This window comes from Cariama cristata, unplaced genomic scaffold (assembly GCF_000690535.1).
Source record: "Cariama cristata isolate BGI_N322 unplaced genomic scaffold, ASM69053v1 scaffold13515, whole genome shotgun sequence".
NCBI lineage: Eukaryota > Metazoa > Chordata > Aves > Cariamiformes > Cariamidae > Cariama > Cariama cristata.
Window position 1 is genome coordinate 1 of NW_009618195.1, and position 12,618 is coordinate 12,618.

At 41.1% G+C, this 12,618-nt stretch overlaps 1 protein-coding gene across 1 annotated transcript; it reads left to right on the forward strand.

Moving 5' to 3' along the window:
• Positions 1–2,888: 2,888 nt before the first annotated feature.
• NIPA1 (non imprinted in Prader-Willi/Angelman syndrome 1) lies at positions 2,889–10,675 on the forward strand (the record flags this gene model as incomplete). Its single annotated transcript, XM_009700763.1, has 4 exons — positions 2,889–2,936; positions 6,833–6,923; positions 8,696–8,856; positions 10,164–10,675. Coding segments are annotated over 4 exons (812 nt in total), but the record flags the coding sequence as incomplete, so codon positions are not given.
• Between the last annotated feature and the right edge of the window lie 1,943 nt (positions 10,676–12,618).

The following is a 12,618-nucleotide window of genomic DNA, read 5'->3' on the forward strand; positions in this document are numbered from 1 at the left end:
CACCTTCCGAGCGGCTGGACCCGGGGAGCCGGCCGCACTTTGTCACCTCGGGCGTGTTTGACATCAGAGGTCGATGACTGAAGCGCGGCGTAAGGGAGGCGATAAATTACCGAAGGGACGGGCAGGCGGAGAGCGATGGAGGTGTCTTCGTGTAGTCATCAGCAACAGCTCCCTGCGCGGTGGGCAGGTCCCTGCTCTTCTGTCACGCTGTAGTACAGCAGTGGGCACTCTGGGTGTGCGTGCACAGGTCCCTCCTGCGGCATTTTCGTGTACTTGTGGGACTTTTCTACCTATTACTTTGGCTCAGATAAGTTTCTTGCTGCGAACAGCACCAGCACATCTTGCCACTTGTTTCTTCTAGCTCTTCCACGGACACGCGTGACAAGTTACATCAGTCACGTGGTGGTTTCCTTTTGTAGAGAAGAAAGGCACACCAGGAACATGAAATCGTTTCTTTCTTTTATTTTTCATATTGAAATCCCATACCTTGTTATTGTTTTCTGAGATGAGCATATTCGGGAACTGACTGTGCTATCTAGACAGTTTAGCCAAAACAAAGCTGTAAATTCACAGCTTCTGTATTTTATCCTGAAATGAAGAACTTCCATATTTTATTCTGAAATTGGAGCTCCCCAGAGCATGCAGCCTCTCAAAAGCATTTGCTAGTTGCATCTTGATGCTTTGAATATAGGAGAATGCAATATATTTATTTGTTCTTAATATCATGCTTTTATATGAGAGGGAAGTTGTAAACACAGGTTGCATGAGGGCTTTTGATTGTATTTCTGTGGTCAATAGCCATTTGTTTCATAGGTGATGGTGTCTGTGTGTGTATGAACATGTGTCCATAGGTTCTGGGAACTCTTTCTTACAAAAAATCCTTTTTAGTGACCAGGACATGCTAGGTATTTTCTCTGTATACATGTGTGTATGTAAATACATATATATACACACACACACACATAAATGTATTGGAGATGGTTAGTGTTAGAGCAGCAGTGCATTTCCAGTGCCTGCTGAGTCTAGCGTGTTCAGGGTGGATGCAGTGGAGCAGAGCAAGCTTGCGTCTGTGTTACTACCAGCTGGCAGCCTGATCTAACAAGTTTATTTTGCCTCTTCTGCAATGACCTTACAGGTAAGGGCCTCAGACGAACTACTGTTTTGCAAGCATAGTCTCCCTTTCCCTCAAGATGGCTGTAATCCATTTTTATTGTCTGCAGGGAGATCATGGTTGCATCATAAATGCAAATTTTTTATTTTTATTTTTTGTAAGGGAAACAGTGAGGAAACATGAGAGGAAGGAATGACTTTCCATCCCAAGGCTGTTGGAGGAAGTTTCCATTTTGCAGTATAGTTGGATCTTATTCCTGAAGAGCTTTCAGTGGAGCACTGGGTTAACTGGGTGATGGGTGTGTGCCTGCCTTCCCAGTGCTGGCAGCTGTAAAATCTCCTGTTTTGAAGATATTACTGATGTTTATTTGTGTATCTTGCTCAGCAATTCATAGTGTTTCCTATTGCCATGCTCAGTGTGGAGACATCCAGGCAAATACCCCGTGTTTCTCTCTATTTAATGTTGTGAAGCAGTGCGATTCTGCCTTGTACCTAGCAGTCGGAGCTGTAAGCCCGAGATCGTCAGTGTCAGATGATGTCTTTTTTCCATTGGCTTCAGGAGGTGTTGTATAATTAACAAGGAGGCACTTAATGTCTTTTCTGTCTTCTCTATTGAATCAAAAATATAGTATCAAGGCAATTAGTAATCCTTGCTTAGTTAGAAACAGCAGTGGGTGACAAATATTTTGCGAAGTTATCTTACTTGAGTCAATATTTTCTATAATTTGTGCCCCCAACGCTGTTTTTATTTTATATGCAATAACAAAAGTCTAAAAAAATGATTACACCCACTCTAAAGCTGGCCATTTTCATTAGTCATTTTCCATCTCATTTCAATTATATAGTGGGATTTCCAAGCGCTTAATATTTTACACGTCTCCAGAGTTACAGATTACTGTGGTTTTCTTTCGTTTCTTGGGATTTCAGAGTAGGTACAATATTGCCTATTGCTCCAGCAGCTGTTGAGAGAGGATCTTCCCAAATAAACACAGAGCTGAATTGCTAGAAAGGGGAGCAGAAGGTAGGAGCATAATGTGATGCCAAGGTCACGCTCAGTGGAGGCCAGGCTTCAGTTTAATAAGTGGTCATTAGCCTTGATGTTCTACAGAAGCAGAGCTTATAAAATGTGGTACACAGGCTCCCCGGTGCATCCCAAGGCAAGAACCTGTAATCTGACAGTGAAAGTAATCATCCTTGAGCTTGGGAGACACTAAGGGACAATGCAGAGTTTTTACTCCTGTCTTTGAAACGGGACCGTACGTCAGGAATTCAGAGCCTTCAGTCGTAGCGCTTTCCAGTGCTCAAATGCGGGAGGATCGGTCCACGCTATGGTACTGCCAAAACAGTTTCTCTGGTACAATTTCATTGAGGTTATATTAGCAAACTAACTGATCCAAATCATGGTTTGTTTCCATAGGTTTCCCGTTCTCCTAGTAGTACTTCTAATCTGCATGTTTAAATATCACCCTCAGAAGCATTTGGTGGTGTTTTGGGTGCGGTTCTATGTAATACTGTGTTAGCATCACATAGGTACTTCGGACTGGAAATCAGAACTTCTGACTAATATGTTGCCTTAAGAACGTCTGACTTGGACACTTAGGCCAAATCCAAGCACCCTGTCTCTCTTTTTTTTTTTCCCCTCCCACTCAGTTGCCTTGAAGAACAGGGTTAAGGTAAAGGTCCTTAATAGTTAAGACTGTTGAAATTATTCTGTTTCGTAGTTCCAATATTGCAATTTCATATTTTTCTAATATGTCTTCCTATACTTCCTCTTCCAGGTACTTCATACTTAACAGATATAGTATGGTGGTCTGGCACTATTGCAAGTAAGTATCTTAAAAGGTGTGATTTTTATTGAAGGGAGAAATTGTTCTTAGATGGTGAAACAAGACATCAGGAAATCTGGGTTCTCATCATGAATCTCACGCTCACTTGTCATGAAATTCCCATCCCTCAGAAATATCCCACCTTTAGTAAGCTCTCGCTCTGGCTACTGTGTCTGATCGTGTTTGAGAAGGCAAAGAGCTGGGACAAACCTGAGTCAGACATCTTCCCACATTTCCAAACCGTTCGGTACTTGCAGCCCTTGGCAGCCATGCGCTGCTCTGACTCTGGGTCCCTGCACGGTTTGTGTCTCTGGATTGCACCGGTCCGCTCAGTTTTTAATCAAAGTCAAAGCTGAATAAGAAGTTGTTGCTCTGCACAAAAGGGCTCATTGAGCACATGTTATTTTTCAGATCAGAAAGAACTTAGCCAGCCTCAATTAAAAAAAAAAAAATCCTTTTTGGTTTCTAGTTTGACAGATTCAGTTTCAGTTTTGCTTTTAATCTACAAGATTAATGTGAAGCCTTGTGTGGTGCTATGAGATCAGTATAATTTTACACTTAGTATCTTTGTAAACTCTGCTCACACGAAGTTCACTCTCTGATGTGAATCTAGAGCATGGGGAGCAGCTAACTTTCTCCTCTTGCAGTTCAACCTTAGTTCTACCCATGAGCTTAAAAACATACACTGCTTTTAGACTGTAATCCAGCCTTTTGTGAATTATTTGGAAATGTTCTGATGTTGTTTCTGAGAAATACGTGAGTCCAGTTGTGCCCCTTGTTTCGTAGCAGCAAGGGAAGTCTCTGTTTTTGTTGTTTTCAAGCTATGCAAGAGGAATGGAAACATAGATCCGTTGAAGGACAAAGTTCACAGCAAGTGTAGAAGCCAACCGAGCTTCAGAGGAAAGTCCTCAGCTAATTTAGCTTGAGCTTAAGTAGTTCTTTGTCATCTTCCTCCCCTGCCAGGATCACTACTACCTGAGTAGCAATAAATCTGTGCATTAATCACTGTTGTTTATCACTCATGGGGCTCCTGTCTTCAGTCTCCGAGCAGGAGGAGTTAAAATAAGAGAGGTTTTGTTACAGGACTTTATCTTGGTGAATCAGAGAAAATGATTTCACGCTTAAAAGAGCTGACTGAATTGAGTGAAGGCAAAACAGCTGAAGGGAATGGTATCAGTTGGCTTTTGTCCAGTAGCTAGGTGCAGGTATTTCAAAACAAAGCCTCAGTAAGTTTACAAAGGAACCAAGGGAAGAATTGTTTTAAGGATATTGTAGATTCAGAATTGCAGCGGAGTCGCAAACGGCAATAGCAAGGGCCAGGTGGGCACCTATGGGATGCAGAGAAAGGTGATGTTTGGGGAATTAGCAATATCCCCAGACATCGGGGCAAAATTAAAACAGCTGATATCATTTTCTCAAGCAGGGAATTTGGAGTTTGGATGACTAACAAAACCCACATAAACTCTCTCAACTTGTTTTCACACTATTTGTTCAGATGGTGAACAAGCATTTCTGTTTGGCATGCTGGCTCAGCATAATGCTGCCTAACTATTTTGGTGCTTTGGGATCCACTGGATTACTGAAGACTTCAAAGGAAGGGCTACAGATTCTGCTAAGGGAGTTTTTCTTACCCTGTAGTCAAAAGAGTGATGGCAGCATGTGTACAGGTATTTCAATGAGCATTAAACTAATCAGTTGGCTAATTAACTAGTTTCAGTGCAGGTTTTGATAGCATAGATGCGGCTGCTTTTTATCGTGGATACATCTATGTTAGTGTTTTATTGCAGACGGGGAATACACTTGTGAAGTGCATCTCCTGTTTGTCTCCATGGATTGGGCTTTATTTCACATTGTGGAGCCGTGTTGGAGCTCCAGAACTGGACTTTTAAGATGAAACTAGGCTGGAAGATGCACCCTAGGAACACACCTAATGCTCACCAGCTGCAAATAGACTTTCAGTCTGTGGGAGCAGGCTGAAGTTAGTCTGAAATAAAGCCCCTGACATGCTTAGAGCAGACATCTTTTGCTGTACGGATCTACTCCTGGTCTCCTTGCTAGTGTAGACATGTCACTGTGTATCGAGTGTTGCGTTGCAATAACTTGGGGGATATTGGTACTTCTTTAGCAAGTTTAAAGCTTGGTGTGCCTTCAAGAAATGAAGCTATGTCTTGACTTACAGCATTGATGTGTCTGGAGAGGAAACTATCCAGAGAGGACTGGTTAGCTTGGCAGCAAAGGTCCTCAACATCAGGTAGATGGTAACAAGTACTGAGATTCTTTTTTTAATTGATCTTAATTAGTCCTGATCTGTCATTCATGCTGGTAAGATTACTATTACTCCATGGTGATACTGAAAACCCCTGGTAAGTTCAGTTACCTTACAATATGTGCGGTTTGAAGCTTCAGAGATGTAATTTATGGATTGGTGTTGGTGCCATCTGTTAGGGTTCTTCCAGCAGAAAGTTAAGGCACCTGACCTCCAAAAAAAGCAACCTTTTGTCAGAGTCACTTGGAAATGTATGTAATCTGCAGAAACACAGCGTGCCAGCTGTGCCTGATCCTCCATGCAAGATCTGCCCCAGTGCCTTTGGATGCCTCGAAGATAATGCCGAAATTGCCACGTTGGTCTGCTGAAAACCAAGGCTGAGGCTGATAGCTGGGTTACTGTGTTCCTGGGGCAGGGAGACCATCACAGGCTCTTGTGCTGTAGAAATGCTGCTTGTTAACTTCTCTGGCTCACTCCTGCATGTAGAGGAAGCCTCAGTGAATTGAATTAGTCTAATTTTGCCACAGTCTGCAGTTTTGTAAGTTTGTTTGTCTCCTTCGTGTTTGCTGTAGGTTACACAGGTCTTCAGCTCTACTGATAATGTGAGCTAATTTGGTAAATTAATTAATGTTTGCACAGTGCTTTGCAGGTGTAAAGAACAGGATGATGGTAACGATATTTGAGAGTCAATGGCAATGCAAGCCTGAGCATAAAGACAGCTTGGATTCTTCAGATGTTTTTAAATGCTGATAATAGCTCTTAACATCAACTGGAAATTTAAGCTGTGTGTAATTTGAGTTCAATCTCAAGGTTCTTGCCAGTTACCACAGACCCTGTAACTATGCAAGCATCATATTGACCTATTATAAACTTGCCAGCACTTGCAAAACCGTCCAGCCTTTCTTTTTTAACTGAAAACTTGAATGCATGAACTGTTTAGCACAGCTGTGATGTGCAATAGTGTGGTGTATCTTGGAATTTGCTTTTATTGGGGAAAAGAAAAAAATGAGGTTGTGAGGCTGTTATTGTGACTTGTCAGGGGTCTGTTCTTTTTACAGTGGTGAGGAATTACATCTGGTGTTATATAGCATTGTGAAAATTTGATGTGGTCTACTGTGTATTGAAGAGCCCTTATGCATGTGCTTAGTATTTCATTTCCTCAGTACTGTCCTTATTTTCCCCCTAAAAGGTAACGCTGCTGTTAGGAACTATAAACAAGTGCATTTGTGTTACGTGTATGCACATTCTAAAGATGAAACATGGGTTATACATACTTTTAGCCCTCCTCATATAAATATTTGAGTGTAATATTGAGATATTTGAGTGTAATCCATGAGTGTTTCTAATTCATAGTCTTACTTGTATTAAACTAAGAGAAGTTGCAAATGAGATTAGTTACTGTGCCCTCTTGGATCTTCTTGTGTGGCAAATATAAATCCTATATTGAAAACTAATTGAAAAATACAGAAAAAATGTAGCCATTTTGTTCAAGTGCAAAATTAACAGAACTTGGCAAATCTGTAACATCTGTGTTCCAGTTAGGTCAGTCTTTCCCAAACAGTATTGGGTAAGTTTTCATTACTTCTTTTTACAAAGGGATTTGAAGGCTTGTTTCTGGTTCTCTTGACAGTGGCTCTGGGTCAAATAGGGAATTTCTTGGCCTACACTGCAGTCCCAACTGTGCTAGTGACGCCCTTGGGAGCTCTTGGCGTTCCATTTGGGTAAGAGTTTGCTTTTCTTGTTCTTATCTCAGTGTTGCTACTACTTCGTAAAATGTCAGAGAGACTCAGTGATCGCTGGAGGTCCACTGAGAAGATGTCAGGCTTATGACTGTTAATGATGTGTTACGATGTCACGTATTCCTGTTTTCCCCAGCAAAGTGGCAGGGGTGGGAGGCAAAGGCAGTAGTGGAGAAAGGGTTGCTGAGTATCTTCTGCTTTAACCAGCACTATGATCTGGAACAGATAAACATCTTTTTTTAAAAAATATTTCCCCCCCTTCATTGTGGTTATTCTGGATTCTTCTGACTATTCTCTTATTCACAGTTCCTTTACTGTGTAGATCTTTCCTTTTGTCTCGCATTCTTTCTTCCCCTGCTATCCACAGCCCACGTGTTTATTGATGCCGATTTTCATTTAATTGGATTTGGCCCCTTTCCTGAAGCAAGGGAGTCCCTTGCATATGCATGCCCCCAGCTTCTTGTATGTGATATTCATGGAGGGGAACAAAAAAGGCAGTGAATGTTCCTAAGAGGAATTTAATATGCGACTAAATGTTTTGTGAATAGCTAAACTACAGTTGTGAAACTACTGCAGTGAAAAAGTACAATTCTTTAAAAACAAAGCTGTGCATTACCTTGAGGTTTTTCTGTTGCCTGCTGTTGGCTGCTGAATTGCGTATCTAACTACACCGGTCATCTCCTTCAGAGTGTAGATTGCTTTGTGTTGTGGTTTAACCCCAGCCAGCAACTAAGTACCACACAGCCAGCCACTCGCTCCTCCTCCCCATCCCACCGGGGTAAGGTAAAACCCGTGGGGTGAGTGAAGAACAATTTCATAATTGTAATGAAAAGGGACATAACAAAGAGAGAGGGAGGAGTAAAACCCAAGAAAACCAAGTAATGCACAATGCAATTGCCCACCACCCGCTGACTGATCCCCAAGCAGCAATTGGCCTCTCCTGGCCAACTCCCCCAGTTTCTGTACTGACCATGATGCTCTATGGTATGGAATATCCTATGGAATATCCCTTTGGCCAGTTTGGGTCAGCTATCCTGGCTGCGCTCCCGCCTAGCTTCTTGTACACCTGCTCGCTGGCAGAGCATGGGAATCTGAAAAATCCTTAACTTAGGATAAGCACTGCTTAGCAACAACTAAAACATCGGTGTGTCAAAAGGCAGTACTGTACCAGCTACTAGGAAGAAAATTAACTCTATCCCAGCCAAAACCAGGACACTTTGTATGTGTTTTATACACAATGAAGCACACTGAATGTGCTCTACTTACCACCTATTATTTTATCCTAGGCCACATAATTTTGTGTATTTTGGTCGGCTACGTGTCTGAGCTGAGCCCTGTGATCTTTGTAACCAATGGTCACTTTTATTTCATGCCTGCGTAGTGCCTATAAAATGGGGCTTCGTGACAGCTCACCAAATTGTTAGTTGCTAGATGTCTGCCTGGTTTGGGTTTTTTTGGAGGAGGTGATGTGGTGTTGTGGTTGAGTCTTTTGTTGGGTGGGATGTTTTTGTTGGTGGCTTTGTTTTGTTTTGGTTTTCCCCTAAGATGAGACATCAAGAATTGAGTAAGACGCGACTGGATGAACCTTTCCTAAGATAAGTCAGAAATGCATTTTGAGGATCCACCAACATTTGGTCGAAGATCCACCAGCATTTGATCCTATTCCTTTAAGAGGGAAATTCATGTGGCACATCACTGTTAGAGCATTATTAGCAGGATGTAGTCAAACTTAACTTTCTTCCTCTTTGTGAAAGGTCCATTTTAGCTTCTTACTTACTGAAAGAAAAACTGAACATTCTTGGCAAGCTGGGGTGTTTACTGAGCTGCGCTGGGTCTGTTGTTCTCATCATCCATTCCCCAAAGTCCGAAAGTGTAACGACTCAGGCTGAGCTTGAAGAGAAGCTTACAAATCCAGGTACTTTGTTCTTTTATTAACTCATAATGATTTTGTGAGATTGATCAAGAGCAAGCAGGAGGAAGAGGCTTACCACTTCTACCAGGTCCGAAAATTGACTTCTGAAGAAACCGTGATGTGACAGAGGGAAAAGAGTACAGCTTTTGTGTAGGAAAACTATATCTTGCTGTACTTGGAATGCATCAGATTTAGTGATACACGTGTGCAGAGAGGAAAATTTGGATAGTTTTGAAAACATTATCCTGCACAACAAGCTCAGAACAATGGCCATTTGAACTTGTAATTTTCTAAATTATGAAAAAGTGTATCTTTGTACTTAGAGATGAAAGGTATAATTCTAGGATCTCAATTTAAGTTGTTTTACACAAAACAAAAATACTGATTGTCTTTTGTTCTTTAATTCTGCATTTGTTTTTTTAATTAGAAGTTTATACTAGATACGATTTCCAGGCAGATTTCTTTGCGCAATAAGGTGTGTAGAAATAGACTGGTGAGGCGCATATGCTGAAATGCCTATTCTTTCTCACAGAGAATGTGAAGCCCCACTAGCTGCTGGAGGGCACGTACTAGTGCTAATACATGCTAGACCCACTTTTATTTTTCTTGCATAAGAGCTAAACCGCCAACTATTGTTATTTCCTTTAATTGCTTCAGGTGAGAGAAACTCAGTAACATCAGCTACTCAAAAAATTTGCAAACAAAGAAAAGAAAACAAATACCCTGGTCTAAATTTACCATTTGAATCTGACCAAAATTAATTGGAAATACATTTCTTTAAAACTGTAAAGCATGAAATGCTTTTCACCAGTCTAATCTGTGTACTGATGCTATAATGTAAATGATACAGCCTCCTGATTCTTCCAACTGTCCCTACTCGTCTCGCTCACCTTAATAGGATCTAACTTTACGTTTAAGCTCTTTGCTGGATCTACTCACCATGCTTTATTGAACTGGTTGTGAATGAGGTGTTATCACGGCTGTCTGTCACAGGGGACTTTAAGCGGTATAGTCCTGATGGAAGAGAGAAGCAAATAAAAAACGCCATGTTAAATTCAGTTCAAATGTGCAACAGAGTGTGTATTTTACTACGTGATTATTTGTTTTACCCAAAGAGTGTGACAACCTTATCAGTTGCAGATGCCTACAGCATCTCAAAAAGCTCAGTGATTTGGGTCTATATTCAATAACAAATCTTAATCCTGGTCTATACCTGCAGTTCACTGGTATGATGTGATTTGCCTGCTAGAATCTTTAGAAGACCAAGAGTTCTTACCTTGCTATTGTCTTGTTTTCTTCTTGTTTTCCAGTTTTCGTGGGTTATCTCTGCATAGTGCTGCTAATGCTTCTCCTGCTTATCTTCTGGATAGCTCCAGCTCATGGACCTACTAATATCATGGTTTACATCAGTATTTGCTCTCTGTTGGGCAGTTTCACTGTTCCCAGCACAAAAGGCATTGGGCTGGCTGCTCAAGATATCTTTCACAATAACCCATCAAGTCAAAGGGCTCTGTACCTCTGTCTGGTACTTCTGGCAGTATTAGGATGTAGCATCATCATTCAGTTCAGATACATCAATAAGGCACTGGAGTGTTTCGACTCCTCTGTGTTTGGTGCCATCTACTACGTTGTGTTTACCACCCTAGTCCTGCTGGCTTCAGCCATCCTTTTCAGGGAATGGAGTAATGTAGGAGTGGTAGATTTCTTGGGAATGGCTTGTGGATTCACCACAGTATCTATTGGAATTGTTCTTATACAAGTCTTCAAGGAATTCAACTTCAATATCGGGGATTTAAATAAACCTAACATGAAGACAGATTAAAATAGTTTTTGAGGGGAAACTGGATGGCTCAGGGAAGGATGCAGAGCCTTTCATTTCTAGGTCACTGATTCAAATATGCTTCAGGTTGGTAGTTACCCTCTGACGATTTGGTGGCCTACGGGAAATGAATTGGAGGCCTCCATCCAGTTTCAAAGGAACAATTGTCCATGTACCCCAGTCACCACAATAAATGACCTTAATTGGAACCACTGATTGAGTCAGCATAGAGACCGATGTATTTCCTTACTGTAAAAGGTAATCCATCAGAAAAGAACTGGGGATATTCTGACAGACCTGTGAGTGAGAGCTTGTATTGTGGCTTCTGAGGTACCGTTTCTGTGGGCAAAGAACATCAGTTTCTAATGCACTCAATCTGACACCTTTCATGAGTGAGGTATACCTTAAAAATATGGGGGCGAAAAAGTGAGTGGAACAATTTGTTAATCTCAATATAGCAATGTGTTCACCGTCAAGGCTGTGAATTCCGAGATAAATGTTGGTTGAACCATGGACTGCAGATTTGTCCTTTTTAGCGACTGTCTTGGCAACTTGGTCTGCCATGTGGTGAAGACACTGGGGAGTTTTAAATTGAATTCTTTATACAGAGCAGTGGACCCTTAAAAATCTTTCACTAATTACTTATCAGCTGATGGCAATGTCCAGGCCTGCATTTTTCTTTTTATGTGCATTAAGACATACCGCATTCATCTGAGATTTTTTTAATTGGGAGCAGACAGAAAGACTGGGAAGGATGTGGAAATGATGCACAGACTCATTGCCTATATGGTGGCTTATTTGTAAGCAGCTCAGAACTATTTCAGTGCCTTTGTAATCCAAAATACTGCATAAATGTGAATGTATTTGTTTCAGATGGCCTATACTGGTTTAATAATTCAATTTCACTGTCTAGAATGTTGGACTGTATTCGAATTCTGAACACATAAAGCATCCCAAAGGAACCACACACCTTTGGAAGAATTTACAAACCTGAACTGAAATGCTTAGATGCCTTGACAGTTTCTGAAAAATCCGTAGTCCTAATGGGAAGAGGTGATCTACAGGAGGACTCTTAAGCAGTCCAGTGTACCTTTATTTTAGTTAAGTGACTGAATATAGGAAATCATTTGGTGAAGTAGCTAATAAGCAGGGACCACAAAAAAGAAGACAGAAGAGCATGAGATTTCTCAAAAAAAGATGGTCTGATCCTCTTGTGACTTCGGAAAGGGAGGTTAAAGACTGAAAAAGCATAGGCATTCAGACAGCTGAGTTTCAGATAAGCAACAGGGATATACATTCAGATCCAGCAACTGAGAGACCTGTGTGAACAGTTCAGCCATAATATTTTGACAAGTAGTACGGATAGCCTAACCTATGATTGCAATGATTCTGAACTGCTCAGTTTAAACCATTTAGAGAATATTGGTATGTCAAAGAAAGAAATAGTTAATTTTTATGTTCTACTTACATTTGGTAGTTAAGACACCACAGGTCAAAAACTTGTAAGGAAAACTCGAAAGGTAATAAATGTTGGTTTCTGTTTAAGTACAAAAAATGGAAGGGTACAGTGGAACTCAACATCTCTAGTTCAGAATGTCTCTTGAACAAAAAACCCCAATGTGCTTACAAGACAGTATTGGAAAAAGTTCATGACACTTTATCAGGAAATCGAATGTAGCTTTGTGGCTGGCTGACAGGAATGCGGACGTTGATTAATGAGGAGTAATACTGTCCACTCTTGTGATGTTTTCCATTGACCTGAATTAATGTTACCTTAAAAGTCAGCCTCCATTTTCATTTAAAAGGAATGTTATAAGCCCTTCCCATGGCAGTAGTAATAGTGAACAGTGCAGCCTAAAGATTTAGTGTTCTGAAGGGACTGTTCTGAGGGAGTAAGAGTCCCACTGTGTTATTTGGACGCTTGTTTTATAACTCCAAATTGGGGG